The sequence below is a fragment of the Osmerus eperlanus genome, chromosome 9 (assembly GCF_963692335.1).
Source record: "Osmerus eperlanus chromosome 9, fOsmEpe2.1, whole genome shotgun sequence".
NCBI lineage: Eukaryota > Metazoa > Chordata > Actinopteri > Osmeriformes > Osmeridae > Osmerus > Osmerus eperlanus.
In genome coordinates, this window is record NC_085026.1 from 14,551,027 (window position 1) to 14,568,816 (window position 17,790).

Below are 17,790 nucleotides of genomic sequence, written 5' to 3' on the forward strand. Positions count from 1 at the left end.
GGGGAGAGGAGGAGAGAGGTGAGGGAGGGGAGAGGTGAGGAGGGGAAGGGGAGGAGGGGAGAGGAGGAGAGAGGTGAGGGAGGGGAGAGGTGAGGAGGGAAGGGGAAGGGGAGGAGGGGAGAGGTGAGGGAGGGGAGAGGTGAGGAGGGGAGAGGAGGAGAGAAGTGAGGGAGGGGAGAGGTGAGGGAGGGGAGAGGAAAGGAGGGGAGAGGAGGGGAGAGGAGGAGAGAGGTGAGGGAGGGGAGAAGAAAGGAGGGGAGAGGAGGGGAGAGGAGGAGGGATGGATATGAAAAGAGAGGAGAGGAGGGAAGACAATAATTGGAGTATGAGTGAGGTGATACTAGGAGATAAGTGGAGAGAACAAGGAAAAGGAGGAGGAGAGAGGGGAGAGTATAAGAGGCGAGGGTCTCCGTGCTCTCTTATACAACGTTTCTGTCTGTCCTCATCTCCATGGCAACACAAGGTGCAAAATTCACCTTTTAGCCAGTGCTTGATATGATGGCCACTGGTGAGAGCGTGAGCGCAACACACACACCCTTATAAAGACAGTGATGGCGAACGGTGTCAAAAAAAGCCATCTTGTCATTCACACTTCCCGCCTACCGCTCAGTCACTCTGACATCTGATTGGATAATTGGTGTCACTGCCCTGCCCACTCTGACATGACAGAAGTCGCTGGAGGGCTGGAAGGAGCAGTGTGTGTCCAGGGCTCTGAGGATGGTACACGGGTGGGTTTAGAAGTGTGTGTATGACACTGCAAGTGAGAACATAAGGCAGCATAAAGAGCTGGTCTCCCAGCTGGTTGATCCTGTCGCCTCTCTGGCAGAAATGTTAACCAGTTACATCTGTGATGTGTCTCTGTTCCCTCCTGTGTGATAAAGAAACTAACCAAGCAGACGGCAGCCCTCAGTCTCACAGCTGCCCACCAGCCCAGCACAGCTGCACACCAGCCCAGCACAGCTACACACCAGCCCAGCACAGCTGCACACCAGCCCAGCACAGCTACACACCAGCCCAGCACAGCTGCACACCAGCCCAGCACAGCTGCACACCAGCCCAGCACAGCTACACACCAGCCCAGCACAGCTGCACACCAGCCCAGCACAGCTGCACACCAGCCCAGCACAGCTGCACACCAGCCCAGCACGGCTGCACACCAGCCCAGCACAGCTACACACCAGCCCAGCACAGCTGCACACCAGCCCAGCACAGCTACACACCAGCCCAGCACAGCTGCACACCAGCCCAGCACAGCTGCACACCAGCCCAGCACGGCTACACACCAGCCCAGCACTGCTACACACCAGCCCAGCACAGCTGCACACCAGCCCAGCACGGCTGCACACCAGCCCAGCACGGCTACACACCAGCCCAGCACAGCTGCACACCAGCCCAGCACAGCTGCACACCAGCCTAGCACGGCTACACACCAGCCCAGCACAGCTGCACACCAGCCCAGCACAGCTACACACCAGCCCAGCACAGCTACACACCAGCCCAGCACTACTAAAGTCTTTACTGTCTATACTGTCTAATTATTACTGGAGGGTTAGAATACTCTTGGTTGATGCGCACACACACACTTTTCAGGATCTGGTATTGGAACAGCGCTATCTTGAGGAGAGGAGATGATGCTGCTGTCACCATGGTGATGGATGATGCCCAGTCCTCAGTCCCTAAGAGGCTCAGTTTTAATCTCATAAGAACACAGGCTGCTCATCTGCAGAGTGTGTGTGTGTGTGTGTGCGCGTGTGTGAGATAATGAGTGAAGTATGGTAACAGAAGCATCATCACCTCTCTAGGCAGATGTGGCAGCTATTATGACAGGCAGGCAGTGCCAGGAGAAAGGAGGCTGGAGGAAGGAGGCTGGAGAAAGGAGGCTGGAGAAAGGAGGCTGGGGGATGGAGGCTGGAGAAAGGAGGCTGGAGAAAGGAGGCTGGAGAAAGGAGGCTGGGGGATGGAGGCTGGAGAAAGGAGGCTGGGGGATGGAGGAAGGAGGCTGGGGGAAGGAGGCTGGAGGAAGGAGGCTGGAGGAAGGAGGCTGGGGGATGGAGGAAGGAGGATGGAGGATGGAGGAAGGAGGATGGAGGAAGGAGGCTGGGGGAAGGAGGCTGGAGGCTGGAGGAAGGAGGCTGGGGGAAGGAGGCTGGAGGAAGGAGGCTGGAGGAAGGAGGCTGGGGGATGGAGGAAGGAGGATGGAGGAAGGAGGATGGAGGAAGGAGGATGGAGGAAGGAGGCTGGGGGAAGGAGGCTGGAGGAAGGAGGATATAAGGGAGCTGAAACTGTGGGTAGGAGCTTCAGAAGGCCACCATTCCAGAGAGCAGTGAAACCACAAGCATCTCATCCAGCCTGAGTCTGGGGGGGGGGGGGGGGATTCATGTATCTCTGAATATTTGATAACAAACCAACCATCTGGATACAGGATCACCGCTGGGTGTCAACATGGCTGAGGAGAGCGAAAACCTAGCCTGGCAAAGCAGCTTGGCAAAGCAGCTTGGCAAAGCTTGGCCACGCTCTGCAACACTCGCTTGACTAGGATAGCATGTCAAAACAGAGATGTCTCAATACGGCTGTTCACGCACACAGCTCAGATCTGTAGACAGTCTCCCAGTCTGTAAAGAGCCTCTGTTCACAGGTCTACCGGCAGTGGCCTACCCCTTAAATTAATTAGCTAGTTTCTGTAATTTAGATGTTATTGTTACACTGTATTTAAGCAATTGAGATGTTGTTGTTGACAGGTAGTCAACTGTTTTGTTAATCGTGCCTGGTAGCTGAGGTGTGGGTACTTTGCGATGTGGCTAGAAAATACAGATTGTTCCTTTCCAGACTAGATAGAGACACCAATGGGGTAACTATTTAACTTCACATTTAACGGTAACACTGTTTGTTATCTCATGTACATTGCTATTTCACCTGCTTTATAGTTGGCATGTTTATATTGCTGTTAGTTACATGTTTATATTGCTCATATGTTAATATGTTCATATGTTTATTATTTGTCCATAGCATTTTATTTTTTGGTTCATTATTTGTTTTTATCTATATATTTCACATGTCTCTGCTGATGTAACCTTCCCATTTCGCCAGCTGGGGATCAATAAAGTGTTTTGTCATCTTATCTTCCCAGACCGCCCCCGGCCAGAGGCCTGTATTCTGAGCAGGGCTGGAGCAGTGTATTCGGCAGTACTTAAGCACAACCCTCAGCTATGATGCACCTGCTGTTGTCTGTGTGGATGATAGATCTGTCAATGGATGGAGCCCCTGTGAGAGGTGCTCGAGGTAGGCTGCTAAGTGAATGTGCATGTCGACCAAAGCCTTTTCTGACAAACTGCTGAAACATCACCTGTCAGCTGTAGGTACCAGCGTGTTTTCATCATGCAGATATTCAGCCGTCTGATTGGTAGTGCTTGGCGAACGGCAGGCATGGTCGAGCTAACAGCACTGCCACGCCTCAGCGGTCACATGTACATATGATGGAATTCAAATGAATGTGAATGCAGAACAGAGCAGAAGGAAAAGTCCTTACTCAGTTTTTCAGTCTTTCTTAATAATCTCAGTTCATCCCCTTTTCGTTTCAAACACACAGTCACACGCACGCACGCACGCATGCAGAGAGTTGCTCTGCATCCTGTTGTCCTCACTCATACGGCTAGCGGCCAATCAAACTCAGGTTGTCATGGTAACAGGGCTAAAACACATTGCAGATCTGTTTTTCCAGCATGCCCCAAGGCAATTAGGGCCAGGGGTGATCTGTGCTCGGTTAAAAGGCCTGTAGGGCAGCAGGCATTCATCTGGCCTGTCTGGACCTTGACAGACTGCCACCCATTTCAAAATGTTAATTTCACACCACAAGTATTTTCTGTACTCACTAAGTGTTTATATAGGTCCACTCACAAGAGCCTATGGACCTAAAAACACTCCTGGTTGTAATTCAACACTTAGAAAAAGTGCCGTGTGTGTGAGTGTGGATCAAAAGTGTGTGGATATAATTTTAGCAACTTCTCCACAGGCTCCAGCAATAGTTCTTTCCTCTCAGACCATCAGGTGTGTTTTACCTGTGCTGAGTGAAAAACACACACAAAAACACACACACACACATGTGCACATGGTCTCAATGTAGACACGTTTTTACTTATAAAGGAAATCATTGAGGACCCTTCACTCTGCCTCCAACTGTGTGTCTCTCAGAGGCCTTAGTGCACATGCAGACATGGGATGGCCCACAACATAGAGAGGGAGGGAAGGAAGGAGAAAGACAGAGAAAGTGAGGGAAAGAGAAAGGGAGAGGGAGGAAGGAAGGGAGAGAGAGTGTGGAGAGTGAAAGGGAGGGAAAGGAGAGAGAGAAAAAGTGAGGGAAAGAGAGAGGGAGGGAGGGCCCAGATTTCCGTTAAGTCAGTGAGAACTGTTTAATGTGTGTCTGCTCATCTATAGATCCTCTTGTGATCCCCACAAAACATGTCCAATATGAAACATACAGAACTGAATGGACAGCATGGTGGGAGGAGATTGATCCAGACCAGCGTGTAGACATCTCTCCGTCTCCTCTCCCTGTCTCCCCCTCTCTCCTCTCCCTGTCTCCCCCTCACTCCTCTCCGTCTCCCCCTCTATCCTCTCCCTGTCTCCCCCTCTCTCCTCTCCCTGTCTCCCCCTCTCTCTGTCTCCCCTTCTCCCCTCTCCCTGTCTCCCCCTCTCTCCTCTCCCTGTCTCCCCCTCTCTCCTCTCCCTGTCTCCCCCTCTCCCTGTCTCCCCCTCTCTCCTCTCCCTGTCTCCCCCTCTCTCTGTCTCCCCTTCTCCCCTCTCCCTGTCTCCCCCTCTCTCCTCTCCCTGTCTCCGCCTCTCTCCTCTCTCTGTCTCCCCCTCTCTCCTCTCCCTGTCTCCCCCTCTCCCCTCTCTCCTTCTCCCCCTCTCCTCTCTCTGTCTCCCCCTCTCTCCTCTCCCTGTCTCCCCCTCTCCCCTCTCTCTGTCTCCCCCTCTCTCCCCTCCCTGTCTTCCCCTCTCTCCTCTCTCTGTCTCCGCCTCTCTCCTCTCTCTGTCTCCACGCCCGCTCCCTGTGGTCTCATCTCCTTTCTTCCATCCTCTTTGTCTCTTAGCATGTCCGACTCTCTCCACCCCTCCCTCCATCCGCCACCTCTCCCCTCAGTGTGTTCAGTGTTAATTGGTTTTATGTTAATGAGGTGGAGTCACGACCAGCCAATCAGAGGTCAGGTGGAATAATCCCAGTTGGAGTGTAACCACGGCGACGCAGTATCAACAGCTGCCCGGTATTGATCAACAGATCAGCTTCCTCCCTTCAGGAGTGAGGTCATTCCCTGGGGCGGGGTGGGGCCTTCACGCCAGATGTTCTTTTTGTGAATGTGTGTGAGTGTGCATTCGGATCTTTGATGTTCCCCTGGCAGCCGGCTTTGTTCTTATGTGAGACTGGTGGCACAGCAGGACAGCACAGTGACACACACGCTGGCAACACCAGCTGTTGGCTCTGGCTGGGCTGGCCGTACACACGCATGCACACACACACACAAACAGGCTCTGAACAGGAGGGAAGCGATGTCACACCATCCTCCCTGCTGCTAAACGTCAGCCTCCTCTCTTCCTCTTCTCTCTTCTCCACTCAATTCCTAGCCCTCCCCCTTCCCTTCCCTTCCCTTCCCTCCCCTCCCCTCTCCCCTCCTCTCCTCTCCTCTCCTCTCCTCTCCTCTCCTCTCCCCTCCCCTCCCCTCCCCTCCCCTCCCCTCCCCTCCCCTCCTGTAGTTTCCTTTTAAAGACCAGGGTCTTCAACTGATTCATTGAAAGATTTGGCGTTAAAGTTCACTGCCGTCCATGTCAATGTGAACTACATGAATCATTGACAAGCTGTTTTAAAACGAGATGTCTCCCTGCTCTTTATCTCTCTGACTCACACGCTCTCCTCTGCCCCTTCAACCTTTCACTCACACTAATATTCCCTCTCCACCTGCAAAATATGTTGTTAAACACACATGTACGGACACACACACACCCACACACACACTTCGCTCATGCCTAAGTGTGTCTCTCTCCAGAGGTAATAGTCCGCCCCCATGGGCAGAGAGGGAAGCTGTGGTCTGTGAATAGCTGGTCCTATAGAGGCTTCAAACACACACACACAAACACGCACATATGCACAAACACTTCCTCTTACTTAGTGTGTGTGTACATCATGACATAACTCTGTAAACAGTATGAGTGTTTGAGAGACAAACACAGAATGGCATTGTCAGTAAATATTTATTTTGCTCCTAAATCCTAACGGAATATGCTCTGCTGCTGTGATCTTTTTTAGGAACTTATGCAGTGGCTGGGGCTGGGGTTGGTGCTGGGGTTGGGGCTGGGGTTGGTGCTGGGCTGGGGCTGGTGCTGGGGCTGGGGCTGGGGTTGGTGCTGGGCTGGGGCTGGGGCTGGTGCTGGGCTGGGGTTGGTGCTGGGCTGGGGCTGGGGCTGGGGTTGGGGCTGGGGTTGGGGCTGGGGTTGGTGCTGGGATTGGGGCTGGGGTTGGTGCTGGGATTGGGGCTGGGGTTGGGGCTGGGGTTGGGTTGGTGCTGGGATTGGGGCTGGGGTTGGTGCTGGGATTGGGGCTGGGGTTGGTGCTGGGGTTGGGGTTGGTGCTGGAGTTGGTGCTGGGGTTGGGGCTGGAGTTGGTGCTGGGGTTGGTGCTGGGGCTGGTGCTGGGGCTGGGGCTGGGGTTGGTGCTGGGGTTGGTGCTGGGGCTGGGGTTGGTGCTTGGGTTGGTGCTGGAGTTGGTGCTGGGGTTGGGGCTGGGGTTGGTGCTGGGGTTGGGGCTGGGGTTGGTGCTGGGGTTGGTGCTGGGGTTGGTGCTGGTGCTGGGGTTGGTGCTGGGGCTGGGGTTGGTGCTGGGGCTGGGGTTGGTGCTGGGGTTGGGGTTTGTGCTGAATTTGTCTCCCTGGAGCTGGAGGCTGATGCTGGACTGCTGTGTGTGGCTCAGAGGCTCTCTCTCCCAGCTCCTACAGCCACAGCCTGATAGCCAACTGGAGGGTCCTCACTCTCCCCCCGCCCCCCACCAGCTTAAACAGTTTCTGGCCACAGGGCAGACACAGCAGGAAGCTGCGCAGTCAGAGGACCACTCTTATCCAATCACACAGCAGGAAATGGGCCACAGCCAATCAGACATGGTAGATGTTGTCAGACCTACCGTTCATACACTCGTAAACATCACAGCATCGTCCTGGGGACCCGTCGCCGCGGGAGACCACTTGGGGGGTGCTTCCCGCCGTGCACTTGGGAAAGCTGCAGAGACCTGGTAAACACTCACACCTGGGGGCAGAGAGGAGAGGGGTTACACACGCTCTCACACACACACACACTCATATTCTCACTGTCTCTCTCTCACACACACACACACACACACACACTCACACACAGTTTTCCTGGTCGGCACTGGGCAGGATTCAGGTGGGTTACACACACTGTCTCTCCCACACACACACACTCTCTCTGACAGACACGCAGGTTACCTGGTGGGCAGGGTGCAGCACCCGTCGGCCGTCAGACGGACCTGGGTCTCGTAGCTGTCCGGAGGACACTCCCCCTGCTGGACTGGAGGACACTCTACAGTACTGCAGTCCACGCTGAACACTGGGGACCAAAAACAGCACGCTCGTGTGAGAGAGAGTGTGTATGTGTGTGTGAGGGGGGGGGGGGGTAGAGAGTATGAGTGTGTATGAGTGTGTGAGAGAGTGTGTGTGTGTCTGTGTAGGGGAGAGAGAGAGAGTATGAGTGTGTATGAGTGTGTGAGAGAGAGTGTGTATGTGTGTCTGTGTGGGGGAGAGAGAGAGTATGTGTGTGTATGAATGTGTGATAGAGAGTGTGTATGTGTGTGTGCGGGGGAGAGAGAGAGTATGTGTGTGTGAGAGAGAGAGAGAGAGAGAGAGAGAGAGAGAGAGAGAGAGAGAGAGAGAGAGAGAGAGAGAGAGAGAGAGAGAGAGAGAGAGAGAGAGAGAGAGAGAGAGAGAGAGAGAGAAAGTTGCAATTGGTTCTCTCTCACCTGGCTTGCACTCGTACAAGTCGCAGCACTCTCCAGGCTTGCCGGAGCCCTTGGACCAGGATGTTTGAGTACCCAGGCTGGCACACCTTCCTGAGGCAGCCGGCAGGGCTGCACACACACCTGCTGGGGAGAGGGCAGCACTCCCCTGGGGGGGCGTAGCCCTCGATCAGCACCGAATCCTCGGACAGCGGGGGGAGAACTGGACCTCGCAGCGCGCCTTGGAGCAGTCTGGACGCTCCTCTGGAGGAGAGAGAGGGGAGGAGGGAGAGCGAGATAGGGAAGGAGAGGAGAGATGGGGGAGGAGAGGAGGGAGAGAGAGTGAGATACAGAAGGAGAGGAGAGATGGGGAGGTGAGGAGGGAGAGAGAGTGAGATACAAAAGGAGAGGAGAGATGGGGGAGGAGAGGAGGGAGAGAGAGTTAGATACAGAAGGAGAGGAGAGAAGGGGAGGAGAGGTAGAGTAGGAGATAGACAGAGAAGCTCATTAGCATATTGTACATGAACTGTACCATACAGTATTAATGTACAACTGGAGCTAAAACCAGATGGAGTCTTCCATAATGAACAAACACTGCTGATTATGTAGAGCTCAGCCTCACCAGTCTAATGTGTGTGTGTGTGTGTGTGTGTGTGTGTGTGTGTGTGTGTGTGTGTGTGTGCATGTGTATGTGTGTGTGCGTGTGTTTGTCTGAGCTGTCAATCACATCATTCGGTCTCATGATCATTCAGGTCAGATTTATCAGAAAACCATCGGCTTGTATGTCTCAACATCACAGCCTTTACAGCCTGAGGGGTGTGTGTGTGTGTGTGTGTGTGTGATTTGGAAGGGTGTGTCAGGCAGAGCACTTGATACTGATGTGAACAAATATGAAGGGAAAATGTCAACTGGTGGAATCGCAGAACACACACACACACACACACACACACAACACACACACACACAGACAAACACAGACACACGCACAGACAGACACAGACACACGCACACACAGACAGACAGCCCAGTGTACAGTCCATGATCTCTAACTACTACAAGACAGACAATATAGACAGAAGGGTTGTGTGATAACATTATGACATTAGCTTTGTAATGACTCTCTGATTGAAGCCTGGAGTCATTAGCAGCGGAACAACAGGAGTGAATGTGTGTGTGTGTGTGTGTCCATATGTCTGTGTGTGTATCTGTGTGTTGTGATATCTATGCAAGTCTATGCGATACAGGGAGATTGGCAGCCGTGCGGCAGACTGCTGGGAGATAAGCACCTCTTGTATGAGCTGTGTGTCTCTTTAACTAGAAACACACACACCTTTGTTATGAAGGGAAATCATGTTATCTGTCCCACTTTGAAAAGAACATCAGAAGTACCACATAGATTCATTATTTGTGCATGTGTGTGTGTGTGTGTGCACGTGTGTGCATGTGTGTGTGTGTGTGTGTGTGTGTGTGTGTGTGTGTATGTGCATGCGTGTGTGCGTGAGGGATGTCTGTGATGTCTGATGAGAAGAAAGAGGTAAAATGGGATCGGAGGAGGATAATCATATCTAATGGATGGCAGACGAGTGGCACAGAACGCGGTCACACACACACACACACGAGTGTCCTTAGCTGTAACACACAGCCGCACTGTAAAAGCATAAGAGAAGTGAACAGAGAAGACCATTATCACCGAAAGAAAGTGTTCAGAGAAGGCTTGATTTCCCTGTTTAAGTGCAGTCTCCCAGCCCGCTGCAGATCCCTCATCGCTGTGGGTCTTTTACGCGTGTGAGGAGAGCCAGCAGCACAAACTACCTGCTCTTTCTGTCTTTCTAACCCACTTCCTGTGGGTGACATCAGGACTGCATAACCCTTTCTAACCCACTTCCTGTGGGTGACATCAGGACTGCATAACCCTTTCTAACCCACTTCCTGTGGGTGACATCAGGACTGCATAACCCTTTCTAACCCACTTCCTGTGGGTGACATCAGGACTGCATAACCCCAGCAGCATGGCGCTATCCCTGTCCCTGCAGGATCAAATATTTACTGCTAAAATCATGTTTGAAGCCATGGGAACAAGGTGATGCTGCAGTTCGATGCATCAGAGTTAGGAGGCTGTGGGGATCTGAGTGTTTCACTCCAAATGGGCTTTTCAGAAGCAGAATCTTCCTTAAAAGCAAAGATGTATCTAAAACCAGGCCTCTGTTCTTTAAAAAGCCATCATTCACACCAGACAGCTAACACACACACCTGGCCGCTCTCTCTCACACACACACTCAAACCCACACACATTCTTGCTCTCTTGTGGCAATGTGTTCTACAGTATCAGCAGTAAAAGAACAGAGCTCTTGTCACATTAGTGTTCCTTCTCTACACCTCCCTAAGGTTTTAAAGAGCAGAACAGTCAATGCAGTCAATGCAGTCACACATACACACGCTAACAACACACACACACATGTTGCCATTTATCGGGTGTGTGTTTAAGTGTGCCCAATGTCTCTAACACAGAGATATAGAGGGTGGGCGTGTAGAGGGAGAGGAGAGGACAGAAAAAGGAGAGGATTAAATACGAATAGAGGAAAAAGAACAACTAAAAAACCACAACAGGTGTAGCTAGCTAGACTAACAACATCACGCCTCTCCTAACCTCACCTGAAACCTGCTCCAAAAATATGCAGTTTTCACGCATACACAAACCCACACACAAAAAACACAAGCGCACACACACGCACACACACACACACACACACACACACACACACACACACACACACACACACACACACAGAGAAACAACCTTTTCAGAGTCACAGGCCCCCCGGGATAAACAAACCTCTAAAAGCTGCATCAGAATATAAGACTATGAAAACAGAGTCCCCAGTTCATTATAGCGATGTCTGAGCAGGACAGATAAACATTCTCTATCACACACCAGGCACACACACACACACACACAGAGTTTAAATTCCCAAGTGAAATTCATAAGCTAAATACAACGTACAGACCATTTCCAACACATGGGCACGACAGAGAATCACATGCTACTGAGACACAGTGACATCAGCAGAGACAAGAAGAGGCATGTCTACCATTGAGACCACAGACAGGGCTGCACACACGGATCGCTGTCCAACACGTGCCCGACGTGACGTGTGTGTCTGTCTGTCTGTGTGTATGTGTCCCTCCCCTCCTCCAGCCCTCCTCCATCGCACCACGTGTTTCTCAATTTGGTATATAAATATGTAGGCTCTGGAACCCAAAGAGAACAGGAACTGAGAGCAGAGCCAGAAGGTGGATTAGGAGCAGGGTTTTCTAGATGATATAACATCAGAACCTGTGCTAATATTAGGGACAGCCCAGGGAACCCTAAAGAACCAAGACACACTGGACTGTGTCTTGATCAAATCAAATCAAATGTTATTACTTTAGACCTTTTCACAAGGGCTTAAAAAGTACACACTGTATTGTTACATATACATTTGTAACTGTATTTACTGTAATTGCGTTTTTTATCGAGCTATTTAATGATTTACTTTCCATACCAATAAAGCACTGAAATTGAATTAAGAGCAAGAGAAAAAATGCTCCTGAAAGAGAGAGTGGGGAAATGGTGACAGAGAAAGACAGAAATAGGTAGAGAGAACGAAAGAGAACGTGAAAGAATCGAGTGAGAGAGACAAACATATATTGAGAGGCTCAGAGAAAGACTAAGAGAGAGAGTGTGAGAGAGAGACATACAGAGGGATCATGCTAATAGAGAGGGGATGTGAGAGAGAGAGACTGAGAGACATACAGAGGGATCATGCTAAGAGAGAGGGGAAGTGAGAGAGAGAGACTGAGTGAGATGAGAGAGGAGAGAGAGAGAGAGAGAGAGAGAGAGAGAGAGAGAGAGAGAGAGAGAGAGAGAGAGAGAGAGAGAGAGAGAGAGAGAGAGAGAGAGACTGAGTGAGAGAGAGAGAGAGACTGAGTGAGAGACATCCAGAGGGATCATGCTAAAGCGCCTGGTTTTCTGCTGTTCTATTTGCTCATATATCAAACCCTCATCCCTAGCCTCACCATGCGTGCAGTGTGTGCGTTTATCCGTGTGTGTGTGTGTGAGCGTCTGTGTGCCCATGTGTGTGTGTCGGATGACTGCAGAGGCGAGGGCACTGGAGGGAGACGAGGGGAAAACGAGGAAAGGAGAGACAGAGCGAGAGAAGGAGAGAAAGAGCGAGAGGAGGAGAGGCGATGGAAACGGCTTGAGTCGTTAACTCAAGCCGCTTCGCCTCCCGTCACCTTCTCCACACCTCCTCTCTCTCTCTCTCTCTCTCTCTCTCTCTCTCTCTCTCTCTGTATCTCTCTCTCTCTGTCTCTCCCTCTGTCAATGTCTCTCTGTCTCTCCCTCCCTCTCTCTCTCTCCCTCTCTCTCTCTGTCTCTCCCTCCCTCTCTCTCTCCCTCTCTCTCTCTGTCTATCTCTCTCTTCCTTCTATCTGTATCTCTCATCCCAGTCACCCTCCCCGTCCTCTTCTCTGCCTTTCACCCCCTCCAACCTTCCTCTTCTTCTCCTCCCCATAGCTCCTCCCTCCATTCCTCCCCCCTCAAGCAGCTCTGTGGAGGTATAACTGTCCTTTACCTCACTGTAGGAGCCAACATCTGCTGTGACAGTACAATATACCCTGCCACAATATATACAAACACACACACACACACACACACACACACACACACACTGAAGCACACGTACACAGAAGTAGATGCCCCAAAACACACACATGCTCTCACTCTCTCACACACACCTACTCTCACACACACACACACACCTTTAACACACCCCATATTGTGTCCTCAAATGTAATATCAGCCCCTGATTGTTGTTGATCCATTATGACCTCTTATCACTACGGCAACAGGTTTTTTTCCGCCCTGGTTTCTCTAGCAACCAGTTTGACAGCGTTTGGTTGCTGTCTCAATGTGTGTATAATATGCTGGTCTTCTCCTGTAGTGTATTCACAGTGTGTGTGTGTGAGGGGGTCATGAGCCCCATATTTCTTTCATTTCATATTTCCAACATGTTGGCAAAAGAACAATTCCTACATGCGTCATTAGAGCAAAGAAAGGTCATTAACATATGCAAATAAGGATGTATTAGTTGTGGTAAATAGCAACTAAACATGCTGAACAAAAGTCATCCAGCTGTGAGTGTGTGTATACATTAGTGTGTGTGTGTGTGTGTGTGTGTATTTGTGTGTGTGTGTAATTAATGGTATACAAGGCTACATCTAGCAAGCCTCGGATTCAGAGCTGTGTGGAGTTGGAGAAAAAGCAGTCAACCAGACTAACAGTCTTATTGGCTAATCTGACAGCAGTCCGTAAGCCAGGATGACAGCTCCTCCACAGCACACAGCCTCCACTCTGCAATCCTCTCAACACAGACCAATATGAATTAGCTTCTGAGAGGAAAAAAAAATATTCTGAGAGAACAAAAAATTCAAAGCCAGCTGATGACATTCAATGCCATCATCTAATACCGCAGAAACTGAAATAGCACGTTCAACTAGGAAAACTGGCACTTAAACCTGGTGCAGTTGTCTCCCTTTATTTCTCTCTCCTTCTCTCTCTCTCACCCTAACCCTCTCTCTTTCACTCCCCCTCCCTCAATTTCTCTCTTTCTCTGTCTGTCTCTCTGTCTCTGTTAGTGAGAGTCACGCCTGGCTGGGTATTTAAAGTGTGTTTATCCTCCAGGCCTGACTCCTGTCTCTGTCCCCCCCCCCCTCTTATTCTCTCCTCCCCAACAGGTGAGAGCCCCCATCTCTGACCCCCACCCACCCATACTGACAACCTGGTGACAGCTCGAGAGAGAGAGAAAGAGAGAGAGAGCGAGGAAAAGTAAGGGGACAGAGAAAAAGAGAGATTGATGGGAAGCAAGAGAGAGAGAGTGAGAAAAGGGGGATAGAATAGAGAGGGGGCAAGGGAGAGACAGAGAAAGAGAGAAAGAGATCTGCCATTCCCTGGCTCCTCGCCAGCTTAGACAGGATCAATCTGTCCCTCGCTCCAGTAGAGTCGCGCAAGTTTGCATGAATAAAACAGCCAGTATCCTCCTCATCTCATCTCTCTATCCTCTTAGCCTCCTCTCCGTGTCACACCCCCCCCCCCCTTATCCTCCCAGTTTCAACCTCCATCTCCTCCTTCTTCTCTCCTACATTTCTCCTTCCCCGGTCCTCCCCTAATCACCCCTCCTCTCCTCCCCTCCTCTCCTCCCCTCATCATCCCCTCATCATCCCCCTCCTCTCCTGCCTCCTCTCCTTCCCTCCATTCTTCATCTGCATACTCTGCATATTATGGCGTCCTTCAAGACAGCACTCCAAGATGGGGACGGCAGCTCTCCTAAAGACTCCATTTCCCAGCATCCCCCTGTGGCTGCAGCTCTACCAGTGCGGGGATTTGGAACGATCAGGCCAGCCACACCTGAAGCCTTGGGGACTTAATGAGCCACTGAGGCAGAAGTGAACCGCCAGCCTCAGAAGCCAGCTGGAGGAAGGCTGCGGTGGGCCTGGGAGGGCTCTGCGGGGCCTCCAAAGCGAGGCCGTATTGATTCACCACACCTTCAGGAAAACGGCTCTTTCTCCCTGCACTCTGCCTCTTCTCTGCTGTGCTCTTTCCCCCTCTATCTCCTGTCCTCTCCTTCTCCATCTGCCCTCTCTTTCCTCTCCTCTCTTCTCCCTATCTCCTCTCCTCTCCTTCTCCCTCTGCCCTCTCTTTCCTCTCCTCTCTTCTCCCTATCTCTCTCCTTCTCCCTCTGCCCTCTCTTTCCTCTCCTCTCTTCTCCCTATCTCCTCTCCTTCTCCCTCTGCCCTCTCTTTCCTCTCCTCTCTTCTCCCTATCTCCTCTCCTTCTCCCTCTGCCCTCTCTTTCCTCTCCTCTCTTCTCCCTATCTCCTCTCCTTCTCCCTCTGCCCTCTCTTTCCTCTCCTCTCTTCTTTCCACCCACTATATAACGCTTCCACATCTGCAAGATGCAGACTGACATTTGCTTGATGGTCCTGAAATTGACCTGTAGCCACCGTGTGTGTCTGTGTGTGTGTGTGTGTGTGTGTGTGTGGGCAGCCTGCAGTCAGACGTGAGTATTTGTGAGTCAGTTCTCAACTGTAGTGGCTGTCTGCACAGCGGGGATCCATTGGCATGCGTATGATGTTGCATTAGACCGCGAAACAAAATGAGCGATTTCACTTATAGGCAGCAAGCACCTCAAGCTCTAAAAGTGTAGCTGTATTAGACAGACACACACCCACAACCACACACATGTACACAAACACGCAGATGCACACATTTAATGTTATTTTTCTGAACATAAACAGGTTTCCTGTTGTTGCAATGTAAAAGGAACAACATAGTGTTTGATTAATTGTCTGCACCAGACTTCTCCTCTCTCTCTCTCTCTCTCTCTCTCTCTCTCTCTCTCTCTCTCTCTCTCTCTTTCTTTGACTCTCTCTTGCTTTGTCTCTCTCTCTCTCTCTCTCCCTGTGTATTTGCCTCTGAAGGAGAAATAAGATTAACATGGTTTCAAAACTAAATTCCACAGAGGATTAACAGGCACTGATGGAGAGAAAGAGAGAGAGAAAACCGAGTGAGAGGAAAGAAAGAAAATAAGAGAGGAGGGACAGAAAGAGAAGGAAAGAACAAGAGGCAGTGACAAAGAGTATGAAGATGATAGGGTGAGGGTGATGGTGTTTAGAGGATGAGGAGGGGAGGGTGAGCAGGTGAGGGTGAGTGGGTGAGGGTGAGTGGGTGAGAGTGAGTGGGTGAGGTGGTGAAGGGATGAAGGTGAGCAGGTGAGGGTGAGTGGGCGAGGGTGAGTGGGTGAGGTGGTGAAGGGATGAGGGAGCAGGTGAGGGTGAGCAGTTGAGGGGTGAGAGTGAGTGGGTGAGGTGGTGAAGGGATGAGGGTGAGCAGGTGAGGGTGAGCAAGTGAGGGTGAGTGGGTGGGTGAGGGTGTGAGAGGATGGAGATGAGCAGATGAGGATGAGACAGTGAGAGGGTGAGAGGATGGAGATGAGCAGATGAGGATGAGAGAGTGAGAGGGTGAGAGGATGGAGATGAGCAGATGAGGATGAGAGAGTGAGAGGGTGAGAGGATGGAGATGAGCAGATGAGGATGAGAGAGTGAGAGGGTGAGAGGATGGAGATGAGCAGATGAGGATGAGAGAGTGAGAGGGTGAGAGGATGGAGATGAGCAGATGAGGATGAGAGAGTGAGAGGGTGAGAGGATGGAGATGAGCAGATGAGGATGAGAGAGTGAGAGGGTGAGAGGATGGAGATGAGCAGATGAGGATGAGAGAGTGAGAGGGTGAGAGGATGGGGGGAGCAGGTGTGGCTTTCTTTAGTATAATTCGGTGTGATAGAAGCACTACGGTATTAATGTTGGCTGATCTACACAGCTCCCCTCTAGACTGTGCATAACTGGGTTCATACCAGCCGCCAAACACTGTGAAACACAAAAGATCCACCAGAACAACGTGCAGCTCAAGCAGCTACAGGCTAGGAAGAGACCTTGAGATTCAACTGTGCGCAGAACGGTAACACGATCATATTGAACTACAGAAAAACGACAGATACTGAAGCACTTTGGATTTATTCAGGATGGATGAAATAGAAGACAAGTGTCTGAACACATTGTCAAAGTGCTTCTTGTTCCAATCAGGGCACTTGGTTTGGAAAAGATATTGTGCTGGTGAGGGGGTGTGAGGGGGGTGTGAGGGAGGATGGGGTTTTCCTGACAACCCCATACCCCATCTGACACAGGTAGCTGAAGACTGTCAGAGAGGAAAGACAGTAATTGAGGTTAGAACCCCCTCGCTGTACGAGTGAAGCCACAAACAAACACACACACACACAAGCACAGGTTTTTCCAAGCTGTTATGAGACCCAGACAGAACTCAGAGATAAGACTCTAGTCTGGCTGTCTGGTTTTCAACATACAGGCAGTCTGTCAGACAGGGATATATCTGCTATCACATCTGATCTGATCAACTCATACTTCCTACAGCTCGGTTTTTTAACAACTGTAGCCACTGTCCATAACACACACACACACACAAGTACACACGCGCACACACAGGCACAAACATACGCACACACACACACACGCACGCACACACACATACACACAAACGTGCACACACAGGCACACGCTCACTGTTACTTTCCATTTCTAAAGCTGTGCCACCTCCACCCCCTCCTGACGCCTGTCCTCTCCCCCTCTCCTCTGTCCTTCATCCTCTCCTCATCCTCCCCTGCACCACTTGTCCTGGTTGCCCTCGCCAACCGTCTGCATCCTCCTGCTGCCTCGCCAACAGCCTCTGTTCCTCATGTGTGTGTCTACCTATGTGTGTGTGTGTGTGTGTGTGCGTGAATATGTAAGTGTGTGTGTGAGCTTGTGAGAGAAAAGAAGGTAAGAGGCTAATTGACCAACCAGGCAGAACAGCCTACATTGCAGCATTCTTCCAGTACCAGTTAGAAAGCCAACCTGCCAGCCAGCCAGCCAGCAGGGATGGTGATTTTTCTGTGTGTCGTCAGAGGTTGCGGCAGAGCAGCTGGTCACAGGATCCATGCAGTCCCATATGAGAAGGAGACAGTGTGTGCGTGTGACAGTGTGTGTGTGTGACAGTGTGTGTGTGTGTGTGTGTGTGTGGGTGGGTGAGGGCATGTCTTGGCTTTGTTGCATGTAAGCAATGCTTCTACTAACAATATGTCTTCAGTTCCGTTGAATAAAAAGCCTGGGGTTCAGGTGTGTGTGTCTGTTTGTAATGAGGCTGTCTAGAAG

The 17,790-nt window shown here is 51.1% G+C and overlaps 1 protein-coding gene across 1 annotated transcript in view; it reads right to left on the reverse strand.

Moving 5' to 3' along the window:
* The window catches only part of crim1 (cysteine rich transmembrane BMP regulator 1 (chordin-like)), a 45,236-nt gene that overhangs the window by 10,688 nt on the left and 16,758 nt on the right, over positions 1-17,790 (reverse strand). The window contains 5 exon segments of the mRNA XM_062469622.1: positions 7,166-7,287; positions 7,488-7,608; positions 8,018-8,073; positions 8,075-8,198; positions 8,201-8,257. Of these exon segments, the coding sequence (XP_062325606.1) occupies positions 7,166-7,287; positions 7,488-7,608; positions 8,018-8,073; positions 8,075-8,198; positions 8,201-8,257 (480 nt within the window).